The sequence below is a fragment of the Anolis carolinensis genome, chromosome 2 (assembly GCF_035594765.1).
Source record: "Anolis carolinensis isolate JA03-04 chromosome 2, rAnoCar3.1.pri, whole genome shotgun sequence".
Lineage (NCBI taxonomy): Eukaryota > Metazoa > Chordata > Lepidosauria > Squamata > Dactyloidae > Anolis > Anolis carolinensis.
Genome location: NC_085842.1, coordinates 133,506,896 through 133,534,807, shown reverse-complemented (window position 1 = coordinate 133,534,807; position 27,912 = coordinate 133,506,896). Strand labels below are relative to the sequence as shown.

Sequence of the window (27,912 nt, the reverse complement as noted above, 5' to 3'; positions counted from 1 at the left end):
ATGTATATGGGGTTCAGGGATACATAATCAATGAAAATATCTTCCAAACGAAGTAAACAGACAGTTGGTCATGTTGCGGTATACAGAATGAAGAAAATAATGATACACCACAAGCAGAGTCATTTCTTGTAAGCAATTAGGCACTAAGTTCATTGTTGCTGATTATACCACTCCTGAAGAAGGGGATTTTTTTCCCCGAAACAGGGTACAAAAATACCCGGGAACCCCTGTAGACTTTACTTGGGACTTTATTTGGACTTTACTTGTGAAGACTTTCTTGAGAGCAGTGCTCCATCATTATTTCTTTCTTTATTTTCAATTGACTTATGTGTCAAGGGTTGGGAAAAGCCTGAAACCCATGTAGGAGAATGATTTAAATTTACATTCTTTTGCCATATACTGTCTGGAGCGAATTACAGGGAGCTGTCAACCCCTCTGTTTAAGGAACTCCATTGGCTGTCTGTTTAAGGAACTCCATTTTCCAGTCCCAATTCAAGGTGCAAGTGATCATCTACAAAGCCCTGAACAGTTCAGGACCCATTTACCTTCGTGATCGCATTTCCTCCTATGAACCGGCTCGATCTCTTTGATCTTTGGGGAAGGCCCTCCTCTCGCTCCTGCCTCAGTCACAAGCGTGGCTTGTGGGGACGAGAGAGAGGGCCTTCTCCATGGTGGCCCTTTGGCTCTGAAACTCATTCCCCAGGGAGATTAGGCAGCATCCAATCTGTCAGCCTTCAGGAAAAGTTTAAAAACTTGGCTTTTCCTGGGTGCTTTTGAAGAATTAATAATTAATCCCCATGTCAGGCCCCGTCTCAGTGTCAATCTGTTTTTCTGATGCATTTTATTTTGTTCCTCAGCCAAGAATAACCTCATTGTTCACCTCACCACGAGTTCCTCACTAAATGCAGCACTTTAGCTATCTCCCTAACCCACAGGGTTTTTATAATTTCCACTCCTCACACTTTGGCCCAGTTCGCCCTCGTTTAATTCTTGTACTGTTTTTATTTTTAAAATTATTATTTTATACAATGTTTTATTATTTTATTGTTACTATTTTATTGTTTTAGTATGCTATTCTGTAAGCATTTTACTTGATTATGACGCGTGTCTTGTATACATATTTTTTGTTTTATTGTAATTGCCTGGACTTGGCCCCATGTTAACCGCCTCGAGTTCCTTCAGGGAGATAGAGGCAGGGTACAAAAATTAAGTTATTATTATTATTATATATTCATTTTATTCGGAATATTAAATGCCAGTTCTGACTGCTTTAACACTGAATTTATGTCAAGAATTACGAGCTTCCACATTGGAAGCATTTTCACAGTAGTATATATCTAGCTTCTGCCATGCATATAAAGAGTACGGTCTCTGAAAATCACAGCTGGAGACAAAGGTTACTAAAGTAACATTATTTTACCTATTCTTGTAGATGTTAGCATCTGCCAAAACTAATATTCCAGCTTGTTAAAATAATTGAAAACTCTCTCTTTATACACTTATTCATTTGCAGACATTCTGTTCAGCACAAAACATTGTCTTCTTGGACAATAAATTTATTAGAGCAAAGTTATTCAATGAATTCTACAACAAACTGATGCTAGGTAATACCTAATATAGGTTACAAGTAACCGTGCCTTTACATTTGAACTTTAAAGAAAATACTCAATTTCAAGAATGCTTAAACTGTGACTATAACTATATACTGTCATCTTCCTAGCTTCAAAAGCTCTATGCAAATGTTCAATTTCAATATTTGGCCAATATGGATAAAAATTAAATCTCTCAGTCTCTTTCTTCATAGTATTTCATTCTGTGGTGACTGCAACAGAGGGACACTCTGACCCTATTTACCACTTATTCCAATTCTGTAGACTTCCAGTATGTAGTCTCAACAGATTAATTCCAAATAAATGACAGTAGACATGACAGAAGAAAGGTTGACATCCTTGCTCCATGAATTAACAATACATATCCTGCAAACTCACATGTGCGATTTTGAAATATATAATCTGTAAAACTATGGTGTAATGTTGTGATACAGGCTGAATATCCCGTAACCAGAAACACAAAATGATCAAATATGGTCCACATAGGTGGCTGAGATGGTAACATATTTGCTTTATGGTCGTTCAGTGTACACAAACTTTGTTTACTGTGCAAAATTGTGAGAGGGAAAAGTTCAAAAAGTCTCAGTTTAGATGTGGGTCCCATCTCCAAAAGATCGCATTATGTATATGCAAATATTCCAACATTTTTTTAAAAATCAAAACATTTCAGTCCCAAGCATTTCAAACAAGCGCTAGTTAACCTGTATTGTGAGAAATAATGACTGTCATTTACTTCTGTGGTATAAACCCTATGAAACAAACAAAAGTTTATTTTTACAGTATGAAGCATAAATGTATGCTTCCATAAATACGCAAGCTGGAAACCCTGTTCCCAAGGAGTACCACAAAACAAAACAAAAAACCCACCCTCCTAATATTACATGTACAGAATGTAGACTTTTCCATTGCATTTAAACTCTGCTCTTCTACTGAATAGTTCAGAAGTATATACATACGATTCCCAGGAAGTCTCTAATCTAGAAAGCTTAAATGGTCAGATTCTCTCTGCTTCACTGGTGCTGCCCATAAGCCATAGTCAAATCAGTTCAAAAAATGCTTTTAAGATTTTAGGTTATATTTAACACTATATTTTCATTCACAGAAGCCTCGTTCTTCCAAAATTCTCCCTTTGGTCTGTGGCCTCCTCTAGAGCAGAGTACAAGGGACAAAGGGGGGGGGGGGGGAATAAATGAAAATCCCTTCTCTGTGTCTCAGGAGGCAACTACCAGATATAACCTAACTTCTATTTAGTAACCCTACTCCCACAAGTTACTTACCTACTTTTGCTTCTTATCTCTGAACTTTTTTCCTTACACATATAATTGTGTGTCATGTTATTGCCCTCATAAGCCACGTTGTCCAATGACATTGTTTTAGTGACATAAAGGCATATATTTAATTCTATATATTATGGCTAATGTATGTGTGTATGTGTGTGTGCATATATATACAGTAGAGTCTCACTTATCCAAGCCTCGCTTATCCAAGCCTCTGGATAATCCAAGCCATTTTTGTAGTCAATGTTTTCAATATATGATATTTTGGTGCTAAATTCGTAAATACAATAATTACAACATAACATTACTGCGTATTGAACAACTTTTTCTGTCAAATTTGTTGTATAACATGATGTTTTGGTGCTTAATTTGTAAAATCATAACCTAATTTGATGTTTAATAGGCTTTTCCTTAATCCCTCCTTATTATCCAAGATATTCGCTTATCCAAGCTTCTGCCGGTCCGTTTAGCTTGGATAAGTGAGACTCTACTGTATATATATACTATCCCACAAAGTTAATATGGCAAATTATATAAAAGTTAGAGGAGTTTGTTTTTTCAGTGAAACAAGAAGCATTAACTTGAGAAGGCTTTAGATTTTTAGAGCATGTGTGGGTGAACAGAGCAAACAAATACACTTCTCCCTTGACACATTTTAACACAGAAGTGTTCAAGCCAGTCATTCAGCAATAAAATGTTCATCTTGGCAAGCAGGAACAAGCAAAACATGTGTTACACAGGAGGACAATTTTTAAACATCTGGCCAAATACAAAACTGCAGCACAAAAATAGAAATACTTAATACTCACATAAGGAGAGTACAACTCCCCTGTATCAGTGATTCCTCCAGCCATGTTCAATGAGATGGAATAACTGGCATAGAGAAATCACTCCCTTTGGATCCTGCCACCACTAACCTGAAAGAAATATGAGAACTGTTTTTAGAACAGCAGCTTTTAATGCAAGATATTAGATATTGATCATCATCATGCACTGGGGAAAGTCCAGCTGTGTAAAATTTGTTTGCCTTCCGTTCAAAATTAACAGATAAACATATCCCAGCAAATGCTTGCATTTCAACCCCTCAAGCGGCTGAGGGGGAAAGGAAAGGGCCTGAGGCTGTTGGGAATGGTGGGAGTTGAAGTCCGAAACACCTGGAGGGAGAGCCCAAGTTTGGCCGGGCCTGATGTAGATGTACCCTTGGTTCCCCCCACGGCTGGGCAGGAAGCGTTCCATGAGAAACCTTAAATGCCGCCAAAGCAGCCGCGTCGCCTCAACCCCCTCCACCTTCCTTGCCCATTCTTTCCCTCGCTCCACTAAACCCTGGGCCTCCTCGGGGCCTTCCCGCACTTCTCCCTTCGCGCCGCCTTTTACCCTCAAGAGTAGACCGACGCCGCCCGGTCTCACAGTGAGCCGTGAGCCGGCCTCACACATTTCGGGCAGGGTGGTACCAAAGCGCATGCGCGGAAGAGGAAAGGGCACGTCTACGCCGGCCGAAAACCGCAGGCGGGTGTGGTGAGGCTTGAGGTGCCTAGACGCCGATTGGGCCTGCTCTGAGATCACATGATGGGCAGGAAGACAGAGAGGTCGGTTTGGGGCTCCGCGGCTGCCGTAGCGCTGGGGTAAAGGTGTGATTGCGCATGTTCAGATCTAGGTAAATACAGTATCCTGTGAACGGTGGGTTGTCTTCAGAGTGGATGTTGCTTCCTTTAGGGACTAAGACTCGTAAAGGGAGCAGAAAGGGTACTTTGCCTCAGCAGTTTCTGCCAACCTTCCTCTAGGGATGCTAGGCCTAAAGTAGTGGTTTTCAATTTGTGGATCCCCAGATGTTTTTACCTCAACTAGAAATCCTAACAGCTGGTAAACTGGCTGGGATTGCTGGGAGTTGTAGGCCAAAACACCTAGGGATCCACAGGTTGAGAACCACTGGCCTAAAAGGAGCTCTCCTAAAGATGGGGATGTGAAATCGGTTGGGTATTTATTATCTGAGTTAATATATTAATATATAATATGATGGGTTCCTCTGGGATGTATGGCCATATTCCAGAAGCATTCTCTCCTGACGTTTCACCCACATCTATGGCAAGCACCCTCAGAGGTTGTGAGGTTTGTTGGAAACTAGGTGAGTGGGGTTTATATATCTGTGGAACAATGGCCAGGGTGGGAGAAAGAGGTCTGCTTGAGCCAAGTGTGAACGATGCAGTTGCCCCCCTTGATTAGCATTAAATGGCCTTGCAGCTTCACAGTCTGGCTGCTATTTGAATGTTTCTTGGAAATATTCAGTTTGCTTTTTCAATGTTTCTGATTGCATTGCAATTTAAATCTCAATCTTTCACAAAGGGAAAGCCAGGTATAAATAAATGTCCTAGTCGTACACTCATTGTCATCATCATCATAATCCCGCGACACTTGGGCTGAACCTTGTTCTTTCTCTCTTTGGGTGAATCTATACTCTAAAATGTACACAGGTTGACACCACTTGAACTGCCATGGCTCAATGATATGGGATCCTGGGTTTGTCATTTGGTGAGGCACCAGCGCTCACTGGCAGGGAAGGCTAAAGGACTTATAAAACTACAACTCCCAATATTCCATAGCATTGAAGTGGTGTCAAACTGCATTTATTAACCAGTGTAGATGCACCCTTAAACTTACACTACCTGCAAGCACTTTAGCAGGAAAATGACTTGTGAAATCGCTGAGGATATGTTGACTTCAAATGACAGGAGATCAGGTGTCTCTGAAGTTTTTTTTTAAATCGTGTCAGAGGTGACTTGAGAACATACTGCAAGTTGCTTCTGGTGTGAGAGAATTGACCGCCCACAGAGACGCTGCCCAGGGGATGCCTGGATGTGTTTGCTGGGAGGTTTCTTTCATGTCCCCGCAAGCTAGAGCTAACAGATGGGAGCTCACCCCATCTTGCGGATTTGAACTGGCAGTCTTCAGGTCAGCAGTTCAGTCAGCACAAGGGTTTAACCCATTATGCCACAGTGTCTCGCATCTGTGAGGTTATCTGCTTATTATAGAAGGGCAGGACAACCTGGGTTTTAACAGAACAACATCCTTTTATCCTAGGAATGACAGATTTAGAAGCTGATTTTGACCCAAACGAAGACATTTTATTTACCTAACTAACAACGGCGGTGAGGATGGTCTACGCAAAAAAACTGGAAATTAGAGGAGATGCCATCTATGGCATATTGGATAGAAAAAATGACAGAAATAAAGGACATTGATAGACTAACTTTCTTTATGGGAAAAATTACAAGTGGAAACTTTTTGAAGAATATACAAAGGCTTGAATTAAAGAAGATAGAATAAGAACGAGTATACAAGCATTTTGAAGAAAAGGGAAAAAGACAATGGACTACTATTTCTAAATAGTTAATGATTAAGGATACAAATGATATGGAACTGCAATGAAGAAGAATGGAAGACACAAAACTCCCCCCCCCCTTTTCTGTCCTCTCCTTCCCCCTTCTTTTTGTTTTTCTCTGTTTTGTTTCCTTTCTTCCCCCTTCTTTTCTTTCTTCTTCCCTTTTCCCATATCTCCCCCTATTAACAACGCTAATCTTATCCCCAACTCCTCTATTTTATGTAAAAACTGTTTTGAAAAGTTCAGTAAAAAAATTTTTTTAAAAAAATAACATCCTTCTTATCTTACTTTATTTTATCTTCTCGTGTATCAGTGTTATCCACAGAGGCAGCAGAAACAACAGGAAGTTGTTGCATCCACAAAAGTGCATGCAAGAAATCCTTTAATGTGCCTCAGTGTTCTGTGGTTTGTGCAAGCACCATGAGGGCTTCAAACATGAGGGTTCAGATATTTCCCATGTAATAATATGGACAGTGAAAGCACTTTCCCCCCAGCACCAGTTTTAAACTGTGTTACGTAATCAAGAGTAGATGGGACCTGAGACTGACATGGCCTTCCTAGTTTCCTATTACCTTTGTTGCCTTTTTAGTGAGTATATCAGGCTCAGTTTACTCACTTTGGCTTCCAGGGAGATTTCAGACTTGATTGGCTCTAGGAGCTATTTATTTGGAAGCTGAGCTGCTGAACTTGCAGACCGAAAGGTCCCAGGTTCAAATCCTGGGAGCGGCTTGAGCACCCGCTGTTAGCTCTAGCTCCTGGCAACCTAGCAGTTCGAAAACATGCAAATGTGAGTAGATCAATAGGTACCGCTCCGGCGGGAAGATAACGGTGCTCCATGCAGTCATGTCTATGGACAACGCCGGCTCTTCAGCTTAGAAATGGAGATGAGCACCAACCCCGAGTCAGACATGACTGGACTTAACGTCAGGGGAAACCTTTACTCTTTTTTTTAACAGAAATGAAGTAAAGGGGGGAAATCTTATAAATCTTATAAAGTGTTTTAGTGCTGATTAATTATATTAATCAGATTCCATCACTTACTAATCTATCCTGTTTCAGGTTTTGGACTATGAGGATTAACCAGAATACTGTATTACAAGGAAAAAGGGTGACCCTGGTACCATACACCTCTGCTCATGTCCCAAGGTAAGAAATAGATAAATCTCTTTACCCCCATTTTTGAAGAAAGGACATTAGTTTGAGAGCTCTTTATTTTCATTATCTAGTGAAGATTAGAAGTTTGTCAATTTCCCTTTCAACCAAAATGCTGTGTTAACATGCAGATCTAAATCCAGGTATGAAAACTGTACACATGGACAAAGTCATTCATCATCTGAGGAAAAATTAACAGTTATTTTAGGTTTTTATTTAGATCACATGCAAAAAGGAAACATCTAGTAAAAGAACTCTTGGATGCCTCTTTTATTTGAGAAAACGCTTGGGGAATAAAAAACGCAGTCCTTTGCATTTCTAGCACTTGTTGAGTGGCCATCAGCAAGTTGGTTACATATTTGTCACTGCAACATAGACATTAATGTAAAATGGGGGTTAGAAAAATGGAGGGGGGACAGCAAGCAAAGGAGGCACATTAGGCTCCTAAGACACCTTAGAAGGCTATACTTCCACCAACACATGCCACTCAATTTTTAATTTTCCTAAAAATCATTCTAGGCTCACAAAGCGTTTTCCTTCATGTCAGAAGCAGGTGAATGGTTTTGTTGTTCTTTTACTGTAAAGCACCATGTACAGGAATGGCACTATATAAATGATAATAATTTTAACAACAAAAAGTGATCAGAAGTGACCGTATGTTTTTAAAAGACCTCCCCAGGTCCAAAATGGCCAAGAGGACAAAAACATGGTAACCCCCACCACACCCTGCCCAAGCTGTGGGTAAAAAATTGACTTTTTGAAAAAAAAATAATCTTTGGCAGGGGTCCCCAGACTAAGGCCCACAGGCCAAATGCAGCAAAGCCATTTATCTAGCCCCCACCCTAAACTTTAGACTTAGAGTCACCCTAAGTATGAAACTACTTGAAGGCACACAATAACAATCCCAATTAATTTGGCTATCTCATCATCCAAAAGCAGATCCACACTTCCCATTGAAATGCTGTTTATGTTGCTTAAAATTGTCCTTCATTTTGTATAGTTCTTACAGGTATTTTGTGCTACAACTAAAATCAATGTGCAGTGTGCATAGGAATTAGTTCATGCTTTTTTCAAACTATAGTCTGCTGCCCCAACACTCTGAGGAACCGTGAACCAACCCTGTGCTTAAAAAGTTAAACAGCCCCTGAGCTGGAACTTCACAAACAACCTTGGAGTATGCGAGCCTCACTTTGTGCACCCTTCACATGGAGAAGGGCTACAGTTTATCTCTGAATAATGATCAGCCTTCTTTATTACAACTTTACCTTCCAGAGCAATACAAAACTGCAACTTTTGTATTGTTCTTTTAGTCGCCTTGAGTCCCCATGGGGAGAAAGGTGGGAGATAAAGGATGATGATGTCGATGTCGTTGTCACATTGTCCCTAGGTGCAGGCTTTTTAAAAAAAATTCTCATCAAAGTGACTGCTAAATAATAGTGTACCAGTGGAATGCGGACTGAACTGACCAGAATTCAGCTAAGGCCATTTCACACTATTTGCATAGTACTATTCTGTACTGTGGTCATGATCACATATCAGGCATACTGTTAACAGTATAAATCCTATGATATAAGCATGACTGTATCAGTTTTCCTAGACATCTGAAATGAGTTAGGACCACATATGTGTGATGTTTTGAAAAAGAATTATATGTTGCCTCTTTCTGGATTTTCTCATCAGATACCATGAGTGGATGAAGTCTGAAGAGCTACAACGTCTAACTGCATCTGAACCACTGAGCCTTCAACAGGAATATGAGATGCAGCGCAGTTGGCGGGAAGATACCGACAGTGAGGCTTTTAAATATTTGAAGGGATTTGAGAATAGGGTAGTGAGCCTATATGTTTATATTTTATTTGCAGTTCAACTGACATAAAACAGCCATGTGCATTTATGAAACCACCACACAGGTTGAGAGGCTATCGTAGTATTAAGTAAGAAGACAGGTCTTTTTTCATACCTGATATCCTCGTGCTTTAAAATATGTTCTCAAAGCATGTCTCCAGTACCAAAAGTAATCTAGCAGGGGAAAGCATGCTTAAATAGCAAAGAAGAGGAGGGAGTGGGGGGTTTTATGCTCGTGGAGTTTTCATTTTAGTAATGAAGTTAACTCTACATCTCAGCTCCTTCATAGCTGGACTGGTGAGTGCAAGTTTAATAAATACATGTTTATCTGATATGGTGTCAAAGTAATAACCCTATTAGATGAGTTTCAAACTTTTCCTTTTTTTCCTCTGTTTTCCATTGGATTTGGGGAAGAAGATAAGAAGGGCATTATCTATCATATTCAGCAACATGTGAAAACTTTCTCTCCAAATTTCCAGTAATGGAAGGAGAACTCAGAAGGGGAGTGGTAGGGAAAGGTGGGAACTATGCTTGTTCAACCTGGTTTCTTCTTCCAATGAATTACAAATGATTTAAATGGTTTTATTCCCATTTCTCCAGAATGCACATTTATAGTACTTGATACTGATAAGTGGTCTAGGCAGAAAGCCACAGAAGAGGAATGCATGGTTGGAGATGTAAATTTGTTCCTCACAGATCCTGAAAATCGGAAAGTGGGAGAAATTGAAATCATGATTGCAGGTACCCTATTGATTACTGTCTCATTTATCTTCTATTATGTCCTTTGTAGTTTATTGTTCAAATTATACATCTGTCTGTTGTATACGATCCGACATAATTTGTATATTGTTTCTGGACCTACAATTCCAGCCTGGCTACTTCTTGGCACATTGGTCTAACACAGTGATTCTCAACCTGGGGTCCCAGATGGTTTTGGCTTACAACTCCCAGAAATCCCAGCCAGTTTGCCAGCTGTTAGGATTTCTGGGAGTTGAAGGCCAAAAACATCTGGGGACCCCAGGTTGAGAACCACTGGTCTAACAATTGTGGTGGCTGTATTTTGCGACTCCTGAAATTTCAAAAGTGAAGTGTAACTCTTGATAAATTTGTCCACCCTCTATGATTTCTCAGAGTGGGAATCATGTAGCCCTCCAAATGCAACTCCTTATTTTATATATTCAGCATTGCAAGTTGTGATACATTCTGGCAGTTGCAGTCCAACACTTCTGAAATCCTGCCTGATTCCTTTTTTGACTACTCTGTATATGTATGTCTCTTCAAGTTGCCCATTGACTTATGGTTACCCCATGAATCTTTCATATGGTTCTCCTAAACAAGGCTTTCCAGGTTCTTCCTCTGACATACAGCCTATAGCACCTGATATTCATTTGCAATCCCCCATCCAAGTACTAACCAGCGCTGATCCTGCTTAGCTTCCAAAACCAGACAGGATTTGGTGCCTTTTTGTCTTTAGACTCCAATTATTGACTACCTGGTTTTTAAAATCTGCTGTGTTTGACTATCTTGTCCTACTGTAAAAAAAATGTTTACTTATGGTAAAGAGGAAAGTGTTTCCCATTATCCTAGACTGCAAAAGCAAATAGAACCAAGAAGGTTGAATCGAAGGTGGGAGAGTTATAATCTAGGTCAGAGTTTCTCCAACTGCTCCTCCAGATCTTTTGGACTTCAGCTCTCACAATTCCTAACAGCTGTTAAGCTGGCTGGGATTTCTGGGAGCTGAAGTCCAGAATACCTGGAGGAACACAGTTTGAGAAATACTGATCTAGATGAACAAATATAATAGACTTGACAGGATGTATTCTCTTTCAGAGCCAAGCTGCCGTGGCAGAGGGTTTGGCAAAGAAGCTACGCTAATCATGATGTCTTATGGTAAGAGCAGCAAATGTAGCAGGGTGAAGTTGGGGCTTGATGAAGATGCTGTATGTGTCTGGAAAAAAGAAACTAAGGAATATGAACAATCGAAACTGGTAGAGTGGGAGGTTCAGAATAGCCTATGTTTTCAAAATCTCAACAATGTTTAGTGAGGTTGCAGAATGCTTATTATTCAGAGAACAGAAGAACCACCCATCTGGTGCTCCATCTACACTGCCATATAATGCAGTTTGAAACTGCATTATATGGTCAGTGTAGAATCCTATAATGCAGTTTAACCGCATTGTATGAGTCTACACTAATCATATAATTCAGTTTTTAAACTGCTTATATGACAGTGTAGATGAGGCCTGGGTGAGGCTTTTGGGCCTTCTTTCAATCCTTATTGAACGGTACCTTATTCACAGATCGACCCGTTTGTATTTACTAGGAATAGTGGGGTGTCAATTGCCCCAAACAGTAAAAACATAAGACATTGTTCTTTTTAGCTCAACATTGCCTGTACTGCCTGGTGAAGAGCTATGAACCATTCCCAAATAAAAGTGACATTTATAGAGATGAGGAACCACTTATTTCTCTTTTCTCGTCCTGTAGGAATGATACATCTTGGACTCACCATCTTTGAGGCTAAAATTGGATTGGAAAATAAAGCCAGTATTGGCATGTTCAAAAAGATTAATTTTAAAGAGGTGTGGTAACAAATATCTTTCATATGATAAATAGCTCTTTATTTGATTATGCTTTTATTCCTGAAAATGACATTGATTTTGGTTATCTTCTGCACTCTCCAGGTGGGAGTAAATAATATCTTTCAAGAAGTGACACTGAGAATGATTGTGGATGAACAAGAGAGACAGTGGCTGCTTGAACAAACCAGCTATGTGGATGAAAAAAAATACAGTCTCATGCAATTGCAGAATCCGATTTCTGACAGCTGAGAAGACTGAACTTTCTTTATCCATACCATTGAAGGATGGGGCAGTTTTCATTCAAACTCAGACTCATGGGGTCATCCATAGTTCTTGTGAAAGAGTTAAGAATGAGATAGTGGACAGAAATTAAAACTGTCCTGCTGCTGCTCAGCATGCTTCTTGCATCCTGTAAAAATATGGAATCAGATAACTTCTCTGAACTACATCATCTCAGTTTAATATTGATTTTATCAATAGAAAATGGCAAGCATAAATGCAAGACTATTGCAGAGTTGCATATCTATAATGTTGGACAGAAGCCTACCCTGCCTTCAGTGCATGAAGAGTCAGATGAATTAAGAAAAACATTTTGAACATCCATCAGATGAAGCCACAGAAAATTGACATTATAAACTGATAACGCTCTATGTTAAAAACATCCACAATAAATTGTTTTATAAAACCTTGCTTCAAAAGAAATAAAAACTTGGCATCAACAGGAAATAATAATTTCTAGCATTAGTTCACAGTTGTGCTACTAGAAGCAGGTTAAAGAGGATATTGTAGCAGCTCTTACCTTTGACATCCCGACATAAGTATTGGGTAAGCTCTTGAGGAGTTAAATAGGCCAGTCAGAAAGCTTTACAAGTTGCCACACAATTCATTCAACATCTGAGAACGTTTTACATACAGTGTTTTCTAAAGAACCATTTTGGCTACCTCATACAGCACTTCTTTATTTCAGTGTTCTTTATCATGAATGTAGTAGCCACTACATTTTTAAGAGCATGATGCCACCTCTCATGCCTATTTATACAGCTGAATAAACATTCACACTGAGCAGAGATGAGGGGGAAAAGGTGGAAGATTAATGTAGTACAAGCAGTTCCTGAGTTACAAATATAGGATTTACATACGATTCATAGTTAAGAACTGGAGTGATACAACAGGAAGTGAGAGAAATCTACCCCTAGGAAGGGAAATTCACTTCTGAAAGAGTTATAATGGGGTAAATGTGTCTCAAATGTACACCACCAATCATTGATTCCATAACAAGCCAATTTTCTTCAAAAGCCACTAATCACAGGAACAGAAAGTGAAGTGAAATCTTCTGAATAGGGGCACAGACAGCAAAACAAACACTACAGGGAATATAAAGCTTGTTGTTTATTCATTAAGTCACTTCCGACTCTTCGTGACCTCATGGACCAGCCCACGCCAGAGTTCCCTGTTGGCAGTCGCCAACCCCAACTTCTTCAAGATCAAACCAGTCACTTCAAGGATACCATCCATCTTGCCCTTGGTCAGCCCCTCTTCTTTTTCCTTCCATTTTCCCCAGCATCATGATCATCTTCAAGCTTTCCTATCTTCTCATTATGTGGCCGAAGTAACTTGTGAAAACTAAAGTTTTCAGTCACTAATGGTCTGGAATGCTGAAATCAAAGCAATCTTAGCTTCTTAGTGTGAATACAACAGTCTTATCCCATATAGCTTGGTTGTGAGTTTGGAATACAGTATAATGTTGGCTGTCCTGGCTGTAATCAGATTAAAAATGTTTGTGCCTCAGAAGTTTTCATATTAGAAGTACCTAAGAAACTTGATTTCTTTGATTATATTTTCCATTTCATATTTCTCTCAAGCTGCCTATGCACCACAGTCTCAGCTACCCACCCACTCACTGGTTCCCTGCTGACTCCACTGTTGAATTCTGAGCAGCCTTTATCTGTCTCCTCAGCTTGTTTGTTCCTTGATTGTTCATTATGGAAATAAGAGGCAATAACAAGGCTGTAATACATCCAACCTTCAATGGAACAGATGGGTCTCCCTATGCACATTAATTAAGCAGCACATGGAAAAGAATGTCACCAAAATTATCCCTCAGTTGCAGCTTCAGTGACAATTATAAGGACATTACAGCATCGTTTAATACACAAGATAATGACAGTTTATATATCCTCATGGTTGTTAACAGGTCAAACATGAGGCTTTCCAAAATCAAGCTTTTGCTAGATTCAAATGGTAACCTTTAAAATAAGCCCAAATAACATACTTTTAAAAACAATCCTGTTTAAATAATGGAAGGTTAATGTATTGTGGTCAAAAATGTTCAGACAGTATTGTTTAAGATTGGAAGAGCATGTTAAAAAGAAGGATAAGCACTTAATCAGCCTTGCTTACTTGAAAGCTCTGGTCTTGAACATAATTACTCAGGAGCAGAGTTAAAATCCGACAACATCAAGGTCTACATTTTTAGACTGTAGTCAAAGCTGCCAGCCAAAGTGTGATTGAGTGGTTAATTTTCTTCCAAGAAACCATCCTGTATAAAAGCCGACTCCACATTCTTTCCTACTCTGGTATTAATGAGATAAAGAACCCAGAATAAGGTAGCTAAAAGATATTACTCAACTTGTAACTTAAATCACCATGAATTGGTTACTACCCCTCCCACTTCTGTCCATTCCTAGTTTCCTTTCATGTAAATGCGTGAATTGATACCATTGGGAGCTATGAAAGTGAAAGAAATTTTTACTTGAGAACACTTTGATGAATGCACAATTTTCTACCCTAATACTATCTAGATCCAGAATAATTTTATATATGTGTGTACAAGGCACAAAACAATACTATACTGTGCACTTAAAATTATGATTGTTTCATTCACAAAGGTCACATGGTGAATGAAATAAGAGAGGCAAACAATCTTGCCTAATTTCATAAGCATCAAACTCATGATCAAGTGAAAAATATGTTCACAGCTAGGGGTTAAAGCTGTCAAGGGTACATTTTCATCTAAATCTTAGCTTCAGAAAGCCCCACAATAGACCCTCCTTAGGGTTTCCATGAGTCAGAAAACAAAGTTACAGAACAATAAAGAGCATAATCTAGTCTCCTTCCAGGTGCCAATTATATCAAAACATATGCCTTCAGAGGGCTTTGGCTTTCTCTGAGGCTGATAAAGTATCACTTTCTCAATGTCACAAATCTATCAAGTTTATTTGATTATGTCAACTTACTACAGCATGGTTTGTTAAAACAGAAAGCTTTTGTAACATAATTTGAACTGGTTATACATACAGCAGCAGACTCGTGTCTCAATAACTGCTTCCCGTAACACTTGCTGCATTTTAAAAGACAGCTATTATATACGCAGCAAGATTTGGCATCCAAATAGTGAGGTATCTTTTGGAATGTCCTATTTTAGCTTTTTTTTACTAGGGCAAAAATGACAAGCAAGGATAATTGATGCAAGACAATGACTGGAAATGATATGTGTTAATAAGACAAAAGATCAAGGTTTTGCCTTTTGACTGAAGGGCTGCACTCATGCAAGATTTTCCTGACTAATATTCAGGAATCCCCCCACCACCCTCACCACCTACAGCATTGCTCTCCCCATTCAAAAAGGTCACTATTGTTATGTGCATTATTTTCAGGGAGCTGTGGGCTCTTATTGTATAGAGACAGGAACAAGGAACACCATTTCCACAACTAAATTTTATATAAGCATTTTTTACAGAGGCATATTCACAGAAATCGAAGTCCAATTTAAAAACCCATAAGCAAAATACTGTGGTAAAATGTAGAATGAAACATATTTCTTGTAGAATGTGCTGGATTTCTAAATCACACTCTAAATTCCTAAAAGGATTGTCAAGGTCAGACGCCAGCCAATGGATGGAAATACAGTTTATTGTATAAACAATTCAAAAAAGCTCATAAAACAAACACAGGAGCTTGCAACACTTAAACTTCAGTGTGAAAAAGACATTTGAACTGAAAAAACTCCAAAAAACCAAAGAGATATAATCCGGATTAAAACAAAACTGCTTAGATTCAGCTCAAAATTGCCGGATAACTTGAAGAAGGCAAAACAAACTACGGGCCAAATTCCCAAGAGTCCAACATAAACAGAATCCCAACTGGGCTACAAATAGAGTTTTAAGGCTCAAAACAAACAATGTCCCAAACCGGGCCAAACTTTGCCGCCGGAGGCAGTGCAAATAAACCGGTGCCGGAAACAAAGTAACGAAGAGCAAAGAGTTACTGCAGGATCAGAAACCAAGCCAGTGGTCAGTAATGGAGCGTACCCTGTTTCCCCTAAAATAAGACATCCCCAGAAAATAAGACCTAGCAGAGGTTTTGCTGAATTGCTAAATATAAGGCCTCCCCTGAAAGTAAGACCTAGCAAAGTTTTTGTTTGGAAGCATGCCCGCCAAACAGAACACCAGAGCATGCAGGATCAATAAATGTACGTACCATATACATGGAAATAATGGTAGTAATAAGAAATTCTTGATAGGAATCACAGTTTGTCTGGTTATGCTGGTTTGTGATGACAACTACTGCAAAGTATATAATAAATGTTCATTTTTTGTTCAACAATAAATGTGAATTCGTCTTCATGGAAAAATAAGACATCCCCTAAAAATAAGGCCTAGTGCATCTTTGGGAGCAAAAATTAATATAAGACACTGTCTTATTTTCGGGGAAACACGGTAGTTGCAGAACCAGGAGTCAAACCGGAGTTGGGAGCAAAGAGTAGTTGCACAGTCTCAAGCCAGTCTTCAGGAACACGAACACGAAACCCAATGGCGCCCAACAACCACCTTACCACACACAAGGGCCCAATGGCCAAATGCCCTCAATTTATTTACAACTCGTCTTCAGAACTCGAGCTGGGCACCGTCCTTCCCACAGGTTGCTCCCATTCCTCATCTGAGCTGGAACCGTCCCGCCGACGCCCAGACCTACCCGCAGCTGTGGAACTATCCCCACTCCTCCAACTAGACCACCTTGGGTCTGATCCTGAAGGACCCCATGTTTCCTCAGCATCCCCATTACCAGTGAGCCCAGTCTCCCTATCACAACTCTCTGGAGCGCGTGTCCATTCCATGTCATCCTCTTCTGCCCGTACCACATCCCCAACGTCCATTTCAAGTCCATCCTCCCCTTCAAAACCCTCAAATGAATCCTCATCTGTTGATTCCTCAAATATCTCTCTAAGCCTCTTTCTCTGTAACTCCTCAAATGAGTCTTGCTCCCGAGGAGTCTTTCTTCTCTTCCTGCTACTATCAGTAGTATCGTTGACCCCAGAAGGCTCATTCACAACAAGGATGGTTGCTAAGTGCACAACACTTTGTACCAGATTCCTAGGCATTGTTTTGTTCTGGGATCAGTTCAATATAGTAGCATTTTTTTTCTAAATCCATAACATGTGCCAGGCTGTCCCATGATGATTTTTAATTGTACTTTGAGTCTCCTCCAGGAGAGATAAAGCGGGCTATAAATAAACATAATAATAAAAATAATAATGACTTCCTCACATTTACTTATGATGCTGAAGTTGATTATAGTTCCCAATGCAATGAGTGAAATATCAAAATAGAGTTCAACCAGTAAAATGAATATCGAACTATATCCCTTTATCCCAGCCTAATGTTAGGATAATTCATGTGTGTGAGTAAGATAGTTGTCCATTTAAAGTCATACTAGATGTGGAGGGGATGTGTATTCCCTAGAATTTATTTATTTTCCTTCCCACACTGGTATTTCTTCAGAGCCATGTGCCTCAGCAATCAGATGTGAATATTAATTCCATGTTTATCTTCTAGTGACGAACCACAAAACAAAGCAAATTAAATAAAGATATAGGTGGAGTAGATAAAAGATTTCTGCTATCATGATAGCAGAATTTGTAACCCATATCACTTTTTAAAATTTGTAACCCATATCACTTTTAAAATTTGTAACCCATATCACTTTTAAGAATGCTGCAAAAAAAAAAGAATGAACATTATCGAGTATAGGGTAGCTAAAGTAGTATGAAAGTACTTTAATTCCATATTGTAGATCTACCCATATTGTATGAGCAACATTCAAAGTTTTGTGCAGTTAGGAAATATTCTAGGAACCACCAGCCAACTTCTGTATTTTTTTTATTTTTTTTTATTTTTAGTTATTGGGAACCTATGTGATACCAAAAACATTCCCATCAAAACAAAAGAACTTCCTATTCTAGCAAGACTTTGGCTTGCTAGATATTTGTTGTTGGGTTGAATTTTTAAAATCCTACATTTGTTTGTTGGAGCCACATGGATGAGAAACCTTTTTTTACTGAGAAAGCAAGACTTCATTAAACAAACGAGTGCTCCACATGATTAATCCTTTTACTTGGATGGCGAAAGGTTCAGACTGAGTGGCAAGATAAGCTTAGTAAAAAAAGTTACTAGTCTGCTGTGTGCAGATAATGGGAAGAGGTTTAAACAAAGGGAGATCATTTTAGGCACAGCAACCTCAAGGATATCAGATAACCTTGTGTAAAATTCTCTTCTGCTGCTTTTTCTTCACTTCGGCATGGCGATAGGACAAAAAGATACCTTCTGTATGAAGCAGCACTGCCATTATATAGAAACTGGAAAAAGCCTGCTGGTGCTTTTGCTAATCAGCTGCACTTTTGCCAAACAGATGTAAGCAAAACACAAAGTAGCAACAATAGAAATCAGAAGCAACTCTACCACTTTTTCCTGAGGTGTGAATGGCAGCTTTGGTAGTGAAAAGGCTCCATTAAAGGGAAGAAAATATATCTTCAGAGGGAGAAATAGCCAAGTGAATGGCCTCCATCTCTTCATCTTGCAGAATTGAATATGAACAGTGCAATTCCCTACATGTTGACTAACAAATAAAAACCACTATACTCAGTGAAGCATATTACAGGTAACTATGTATAATATTGTATCATTTTAGCTTTAGATGAAATATCAATGACAGTGGTGAAATGCAATATATTTAAAGATAAAGTTTTACATCATGTTTGAAGAGGAATATGATTATACACAAGGAGGGTACCCTTTCATATTACATGGTGACTGGCTTGTGTTTGTATTTTTTCCCAAGATCTTCCAAGTAGAAGCACTTAACGTAATTAATTGCACACAAGGCTTCTGTGAGATTCTTAAGAAAGCTTTAAATCAATATAGGATACCTGCAGATTATTTTAGCAATGGATTGGAGGCCCAAGCTTAACGGTTAATAAAGCAGACAAAGATGGCCCATGCTCAAATCTTTGGTCAGTAATGAAGTTCACTGGAAAACCCTGGCCAGTCATTCTTTCTCACTGGGAAACCTTGGCCATAGATTCTTTCTCGTTCCCAGTCATTCTTTCTCATACAATCTACCTCCCAGTTTGTAAAGACAAAATTAAGAGTAATATAGTACCTATAGCATACTCAGCTCATGCAATAGATGGAAGTCGATTTTAGTGTTATTTCTTTTGGTTTCTCTTTTCTCTCTTTTTTTCTTTCCCCCTTTTCTTTCTCTCTTCTCTCTCTTTTCTTTCTTTTCCACATTTTCAAACTTGCTCTCAATTTTGCATTTTATTTTATTATATGTCCATGTCTATGTCATTGTTGATTTGAAAAAGCTTGAATAAAAATTATTTAAATAGCATACTCAGCTCCTTCAAAGAGGAACAGCACACAAATTCCACAAACTGTATTTTAAAAATGCATTCCTTGGAAAGATGTCATAGGAGGTTGCTGGCCTCCCCTTCCATGAACAATAAATGGAAATTATGGACAGAATGTCCTCTCTCTGATATGAGCACAGAACAGTTATTGTCTGGCTATTTGGAAATGAAGACAGGAGTCTTAGCTGAAATGTTTGTTTCCAGTTCAAAGAGGGAAGGGGGTTATTCATCCTACCTACTTTGGGATAAGAAAGATTTTATCTATCTTATTCACCAGATAATGGCTGCAGAGTGGTGCATGAGTCCCATGACTGGAAAAGAAAAGTTGTAGGTAGCTGCATCAACAACTAATCTACGAATCCATGAAGCTTCTGGTCAACTAATTACTCTGGGATTTTGCACACACCTCTTATCCAGAAGTGAGACCTCCCCTCGCTTGAATAATTTGCATTCTCATCTTCTACCTGAGATGTCACACAAAAAAATGGAGACCCAGGCATAGGCCCTCAGATCTGGTAGCCCTACCTCAACTGTCCCAATTTGGCAGAAACAATCCCAATGAATTCTCTGTTGTCCCATTTTTTCAGCTGCTTTGAAACATCATAGTTTCTCTCTCCTCTTCTGCTTTTACTCTTTCTCTTGAGTCTACTTCAATTGCTTAAAACTGAGTTCAAAGTGAAGAGCTTGACAGAAACAATTTAGGAAAATTTGCTCACCACCGTTTAGTTAGGCATGTACAAGGAAACTGAGAAAGAGTGTATTGATCACTTGCTGGGGGGGGGGGGGGCGCAGAACCAAGATGAACACATACTCTCACAAAGATGAATTTTTGAAAGAATGCCTGCCTCTGGAAATTAGGTAATATATATGCTAATGTGTTTTTAAAAATTTTTCTAAGACTTCCGGCTCTGTAAAGTATCACACTACATGCCCTCATTTTGTGCAAAATGTTGTTATAAATCCTTGTTTTCTAACCTTCCCAATCTTTTAGCTAGTGGAGCGGATAAACAGAAGTAACTGCAGAAAAGTTATGGTAGCCAGGAATGATGCTGTCATCCACATATGAAGATTCTACTACTGCTCCATCTGGTTCAGTGTTGTCAACAGGACCTGAGAGCTGCTCTCCACTGTCTTAGGCAGAATTGTTTTCCAGTCCTACCTGAAGATAAGGAGGATTGAACCTGGGACCTTCTGCCTGAAAGGCAGGTATGCTACCCTTGGATCATGGCTGGGCCCCTTCAGCAGACCTAATGCAAGCAGCAGGCTGAAAGCATGAAGACCAAATCAGATGTGGCACTTATTCAATTATTTTTTTTCCTGCAATGTTTGCTTGCTTTTTGTTATAAAAGCCTCTGTTACTTTGAATCACATCTAGTTCACCCTTGTAAAGTAGATGAAGTTACCCATGGCAAAAATTATGATTACAGGTGGAACAGCATGCCATAACTCCTATTCAAAGAGCAGATAACTAGATCAGGCAACAGAGAATGTTAAGGCAAGACAAATACAATTCGTTTTTGGAAATCAAGACATTTTGGGTTTCAGTTCTCAGAATCCTTTATCATTGGTCATGCTGACTGGAGCTTCTGGGAACTGAAGTAAAAAATCTGGCAAGATTCAAGAACCCGTTGTACTGAGGGACCTGCTAGACTTCATACACCAAACTATTTTGTTTCTAGTCATTCAATACTAAAAAGCAAGAACATCTTTAAAGACACATGTTGGAACTAAAATTCATACCCATGCTGAATCTAATACAAATAATTAATCAGATGGTTTAGACTATTTTGGTTATTAAGAATGTTTTTAATATTATATGGTATTTTAAAAACACTGTTGGCACATTTATGATCTGCTGTCAGAAGCCTTGACTCCAAATACTAGCAGAGTGTTAATCAACAATCTAAGGTCAAGCTGATAGTCCAACAGAGATACAAGTGTTAGCAGGATAACACAGAGAGGCCAAATGCCTGTTCCAGGGTCGTAAGTCAATTACCAGAGTGTCCAGAGTACAAAGTTGAATCAGAATCTGTAAGCTGAAGTCCAAAGTCCAGGGTTCAAAAAACACAAGATATCAAGAGTCCAGGGTTGTAGCTGGCATTGCAGCCAGCAACCAGATACCAGTCTTTGGTTCCTAAAATTCTAAATTCACAGGTATTACCTGTTGGTGATTCTCTTCTCAGCTAATCTTGAGGATCTGAGTAGCTTTTTTTGTGTGTGTGTCAGGAGCAACCGGAGTTGCTTCTGGAGTGAGAGAATTGGCCATCTGCAAGGATGTTGCCCAGGGGATGCCCGGATGTTTTGATGTTTTACCATCCTTGTGGGAGGCTTCTCTCATGTCCCCGCATGGAGCTGGAGCTGATAGAGGGAGCTCATCTGCTCTCTCGCCGGCTGAGATTTGAACCTGGCAGCCTTCAGGTCAGCAACTCAACCTTCAAGTCACAAGGCTTTTATCCCCTAGGCCACTGGAGGCTCCTTATCTGAGTAGCTGAGACCACTCTTTTTACAGGTCCATGAAAGCTGGAATAGTTAACTCTTCACTGGGAAGTAGTAGCTCCTTCCATGAGTCCTGCTCAAAAGCTTGACTGGGCGGGGGGGAGTGCTGCTGCATACTGCTGGGCTCCAGCTCAACCGCTGAGCCTTCCACCAGCTTCTCCTCAACCTTATTTTCCAAGCTATCCACAATATCTGCTGAAAAATTGTGGTTGAACAATAATCTTCCTAAAGAAGTTCAAATTTCTGTATTATTAATGTTACTATGCACATTTAGCTTTAATACATTGTGCTTTCTGGGGGTTTTTTTCATTGCCACAAAAAGATGTTTGAGAGAAGCAATTATACCCCATTTTAGTTGCACTCACTGAGCAAGTAAGGACCTCATCACATTAAGTTTGAGAAGCCTCTTCTCTGCTCTTCTAGGTGCTGCCAGAACGGGGTCCCTCAGAGCCCATCAGATGACGCAGAGCTACTTCCGGCAGAGCTCCATTGGGCAGTGTACCAGCAGTGCAGAGAAATGGAGCCCAGAAAACATTTGACTCCTCAAAGATGAAGCTGAAAAGGAAGCAGGAGGAAACTGGGGACAGCAGGGAAACATTGTGAAAAGGAACCCCACAACCCACAACTGTAAGAAAACACAGTGTTACACTGCTCCACTGTTTCACTTGCTGTCCCCCACTATCCCCTGGTTTCTTGGCCTCAATATGATGAGGTTGGTGTGATTTTAACTAATTTGGACCAATCCCTTGTTTTTTAAGGTATGTGTGTGTGGGGGGTGGGGGTGGGGGTGGGTGGGTGGGTGGTGTAAAACTAATGTTTGTGGATATTTTCATGAAAACACACTTTCCCATCAAAGTGCCCTTCCTAAATCTGTTGAGACTTGTTCGCTTTCAAGACTCTTCAGTCTTTCCACTCAATAGATGTGAATGTCTCAGAATTTTGAGGTCTTGAAGATCAAAGTAATTAGCAATGGTGATTAGATTAATTTTGGGGAAATCTTACTACCTTGTGAAAAGTAAATGTAAAGTCCTAATGGTAAACTGTTGTTTTCATGTGCTTTTACCATGCATGGAATTAACAAGCACTGTGACAGCTGTAAGAAGAGTGCCCCATCTTCATTTCAGAGGTCTTCAATCATGAGCTGAATAGCCATTTGTTGTGGTTGTTTTCAAACACTAAACTAAATGCCCACCAGCTGTATTCTAGAACTCTTAGGTGATGGATGCTTATTGGTTGTTCTTAGCTTCCAGGTGTCTGTGTCTAGCTATTGTTAAAAATAAAAGCCACTTTAAGTTAACATGCCTTCAAGTGTGTCAGAAAAATAGTACCCATTACAGCTGTGCCACACACACATACAATATCTGTTTCAGTGTGAATGTACATTCTTTCCCTTTGCATTTCACAATGACAAATGACGGCAAAATCCAGCAAGATGGGCAATCTTTTATACCAAGTCTACTTATGACTTTTTTTGAGGACACCTTGTTTGCCCTTGGAAATCAGACTATCTGGCAGCATGGTGCCTTCTTGTGCTATAATTCTTAAGTGACTCTAAGGATGGCTGACTGCCTCATCTGTCCAAGGAGGGTTTACTTGGCTACAGGAGTGATGTTCAGTCCTTTGCCATTTGTCATCAAGTTGGCCTGTTTGAAAACAGCACACTGAAGGTGTATCCTATTGCCATGGCAGAATCATTGATAATTGACAGTGAGCACAACCACTGGGAACAGTATATGAAGTTCTGACCAGAAGGAATGGGGTTTGGGGATGCAGGAGAGAGAGAATATCAACCAAAATGATTTGGTCCAATCAGATATGTCCATTCAGGAAATGACATTTTATTTAACATGATGAGAGAGATCATAGCTGTACACAAAGAGGCAAAAGTCCTGGAAATTGCCAGTTTATTATTATGACTTAATTAAACAGAGAAATCCTGTTTTTTCCTATTGTCCAATAGCACCATTGAGCTATAAATACCAGCAAACCTGTATGAACAGAAATGACAAGGCACTAAAGCCCACAGTGAGAAATATCAAACTAACAATGGTGTTTATTGGCCTAAGCCTGGGTCTGTGTCTACACAGTTAGAAATCTAAATCTGTTCTGACACCTAGTGGGCAGACAAAAGTTTGACACTAATGTAACTCAATTGTTTCCATTCATGGGACAGGGCACATTAGAATCCTGGTCTGCTCTATGGTGAGTTGCAGCAGTACTACCATCATATAAATATATAATAAAAGTGGGGAAAGTGGGTCTTACACTTCATCCTACCTATATATCTGAGCAATGTGTTGTTGAAGGCTTTCATGGCTGGAATCACTGGGTTGCTGTGGGTTTTTTGGGCTGTATCTGAGCAATGTGTGCATCTTGTGTTTGAAAGGTTTGAAGACTTGTTGTGTGTCTCTGTTTCTGAGTTACTGTGAGTCTAAGATGACATAGGACTTTTTGGGCTGAAAATGCGTGCCTCACCTAGGGTCATCTAATGAACTAGTCCAATGCTCAAACTTTGAGTGAAGACTGACATCATGTAATACATTTAACATTGCCCCAGAATGACTGTGCTTTTTAAAATCAATTGCCTATACAATAACAGCTCAAAGACCTGGAAGCGTTAGCAGAGCCAATCCTTAGCTTTTCAGACAGAAATATAAAAACCAACAAAGAGGGCTGAAGCAGAGGACATGTGTTTTGTATACAGATGGTTTTGTAAATCATCCTCTAGTTATTAAGAAGCATCAACTGTACTGAAAACTCTACTGAAAAGTTTGAATAGAATTTGATTAGCCATTTGTTTAAGAGCGGTAATTATATGTAATTATACGTAATGTCATACCCTTCCCTAGTAGTCCCCCCATTAATTGAATGCCAGTCAACATACTTTAATTAATGGCATCCATGTGGCAATGAATATGTACAATATCAATTACGATTCCAGGTGAAATAAATATGGATTCCTGTCCCCATCATAGTTGTGTAGAAGAGGAAATTTCAGCAGGTCTTGCTTGTCACTTTTTCATATCTGATTTAAAATACTGTCTCACAATATAGTGAGTGAATTCACTTGCAAATCAAGGCCTATAATTCTCTTAATGATAGTTTCAATAATGGTCGAATATTGTTTTACTGTAGTACCAGCAACATATGCAAACGTATGCTGTTTGTATATTTGTATATTTTAAATTGTATGCTAATGCTTTTATGTCAAGCCACTTTTGAGTCCTCCTTGGGAAAGATAAAGCGGGGTATATAATAATAATAATAATAATAATAATAATAATAATAATAATAATAATAACAATAATAATAATAATAATAATAAGAAGAAGAAGAAGAAGAAGAAGAAGGTATTAAGCAGAGGCATAATACCGTTGCTCAGATGATCCTTTGGAACATGTGCCACAAATACCATCTGCCTGTGACAAAGAACTGGTGGGATCACAACCATGAAAAAGCTACAGAAAATGAACACATGAAACTACAGAATTCAGACTGACAGAGTTTTGGAGCACAGTACATCTGAACTCACAATCATGTTAAAAAACAAAGTATGGATCATCAATGTTGTAATCCCAGATGACAGCAGAATTGACGAGAAGCAACTGGAAAAACTTACGCAACACGAGGATTTAAAGGTCAAACTGCAAAGACTCTGGCACAAGAAAGTAAAGGCAGTCCCAGTGGTGATCGGCACACTGGTTGCAGTGCCTAAAGATCTTGGCCAACACTTAAAAACAATTGGCGCTGACAAAATTACCATATGTCAGCTGCAAAAGGCCACTCTACTCAGATCTGCACGCATTATTCGCTGATACATCAAATAGTTCTAGACACTTGGGATCGTGTGATCCAATACAACAGCTAGCATAGTGATCTTGTTTGCTGTGTACTAATCTTTTTGTGTACCTAACAACAACAACAACAACAACAACAACAACAACAATTTCCACTTACGTTTCTACTGTGCCAACATAGCTTCAAGAGAATTGGAAGCATTTTAGATGCCAGCAGTGCACAATCTTGTAGAAGTTTTCCCTTGAATTAAGGTCCAATGCACCCTCTGAATAAATTAGCACTTTATGGCTGCTATGGTTAGCACTTTATGGCTACTATGGCTTCTACTGATATTACAATGGATGTTAGGCACTTTTTAAATTCTAGTAGTTTTTGCTTTAGGATATATGTTTTGTGCAGTTATATTAGTGTAAGCATGTTTTATTTAAGTATTTGTACTTATTGTGTTTAATTTTTAATTTTTGTGATAAGTTTTGTGATAAGTTTTGTGCCTGTTTTACATGTATCTGTTAACTGCCCTGAGTCCCTATGGGGAGAGAGGGTGATCTAGAAATAAAGTGTTATTATGATTATGATTATGATTATTATTATTCTGCCAAGAAAACCCTGTGATAGAGTCACCTTAGGGTCATCGTAAGTCAGAAATGACTTGGTGGCATGCAACCACAACAACCATAATCTAACAAATCTGTACTTTTCCCAATGTTTTCAAATATCTATGTTCCAAATATGTTTCTCAGATTGTTCAATATCTAAACAGCAAGAGTTATTTATGACCAAGACAATATAGGGAAGACTAGCTTTTTGCTTTCTGATCTTACATTTTCTGGTTTTCTTCACAGTTTTTCCTTAGAGTAACCTCCTCCTTATAGCTCACTTTTGGCATGCTATATGAGAGGCTCAGATGCAAACCTCATTTGTATGAATTTAATTGAAGAACTCCAGTTAGAGGTAAGCAACATGTATTTCTTCTAATCAAAGAATGACTTTTTCTCCTCATGCTTCACAGTACCAGCATAGAGATTTATACCAGCAGTAATTAACATCCTCCATTGGAACAACATTAGACATTTTGAGGTGACATTAGACATTTTGAGTTTCTTCTTGTGATGCTAGGAGTCTTAAAGTTGTTCTCGCCATCTCTTCTTAATGGTGCTTTAATCATGCTTAAAGACAAACCATCAGACTGCCAAATGAGCAGTGTTACTGTGTCATCTCTAGAATTTGGAAGTATTAGTCTTCTACACTGCGGTTCCCAGAAAATAACCCAATGGCCATGTTGTCTAGTGGTTCTGGGAATCATAGGACTCGTTTACATGCTTACTTAAATCCAGAGCTAGTCTGGTACCTTGCTGCTTTGCAAGGAACTAGATTCAGCTAAACTTTTTCTCTCATTGTCCCCAAGCCACTAAAGCAGTGAGAATTAAGTCTGTCCAGTCAGACCAAACCCAATTTGGCCCTTCCAGAGGGTCACCCTTACATAGACTTTTGTCTATTTTACCATGCATGACCAGAAAAAAAATGGGGAGGGGAATCACCTCTTTCAAAAATATAGACAATTTGATGAGCTGAGATGTAACCAAATTCCCATTTAAATGTGGCAGTTGTATCCCAGCTAACCTCAGTCACAAAGAAATAGGAAGAACACATTCCCAAAAAATAGTGGTCACTGAGACATTTTATTGGCTTATCATGCCACCTACAGTCACTTTTTACCAAATATAATCCAGCTTCCAAGCACACGAAGCTGGTTGAAATCACAAAATCTTCACAATTGCCCAAATCCCAATGGTACTGGGCCTGGAGGCCATAAAGAGATTCCCCTAAATTTATGGAAGGCATTGCTATCAATGACTTAATTGAGGTGCTTTTGTCATTTACACAGATAGCTACTCAACAATTGCTCCATGCCCCATAGACAAGATAGATTCAACTGATATTTTCCAGTCAGTAGTTATAAAGGGTTATTGAATAGTCAGAACACACATTAGGGGGTCTACTATCTAGAAAATTCTAGCAAATTGTAATCTCTTTCATCGCCCCTCTCACAACAGCTTGAAGCAGGACCAGTTCTTCACTGGGCAGGCAA

At 39.2% G+C, this 27,912-nt stretch overlaps 2 protein-coding genes across 5 annotated transcripts in view; one reads left to right on the top strand and one right to left on the bottom strand.

Annotated features, from left to right (window-relative positions):
- tmem104 (transmembrane protein 104) overlaps positions 1–4,393 on the bottom strand; it is a 105,157-nt gene extending 100,764 nt beyond the window's left edge. For 2 of the 3 annotated variants that reach the window (XM_003217220.4, XM_008104483.3), the window contains exons 1-2: positions 4,262–4,393; positions 3,697–3,804 (exon numbers count right to left, since the gene is read on the bottom strand). In XM_003217220.4, coding sequence (XP_003217268.1) covers positions 3,697–3,741 — 45 coding nt within the window. In that variant the 5' untranslated portion in view covers positions 3,742–3,804; positions 4,262–4,393. The other variant, XM_008104482.3, reaches the window with a different exon arrangement.
- Positions 4,394–4,404: 11 nt separating this feature from the next.
- On the top strand, positions 4,405–12,574 carry nat9 (N-acetyltransferase 9 (putative)). 2 transcript variants are annotated; one of them, XM_003217221.4, is made up of 7 exons: positions 4,405–4,541; positions 7,323–7,409; positions 9,096–9,205; positions 9,861–10,001; positions 11,091–11,150; positions 11,748–11,842; positions 11,945–12,574. In XM_003217221.4, the coding sequence occupies exons 1-7, from the start codon at positions 4,528–4,530 to the stop codon at positions 12,089–12,091; spliced, it is 654 nt and encodes a 217-aa protein (XP_003217269.1). In that variant the 5' UTR covers positions 4,405–4,527; the 3' UTR covers positions 12,092–12,574. The 2 variants fall into 2 exon arrangements, with proteins under 2 accessions (XP_003217269.1, XP_008102688.1); XM_008104481.3 differs by lacking the exon at positions 4,405–4,541 and adding an exon at positions 4,657–5,009.
- The last annotated feature ends 15,338 nt before the right edge of the window (positions 12,575–27,912 follow it).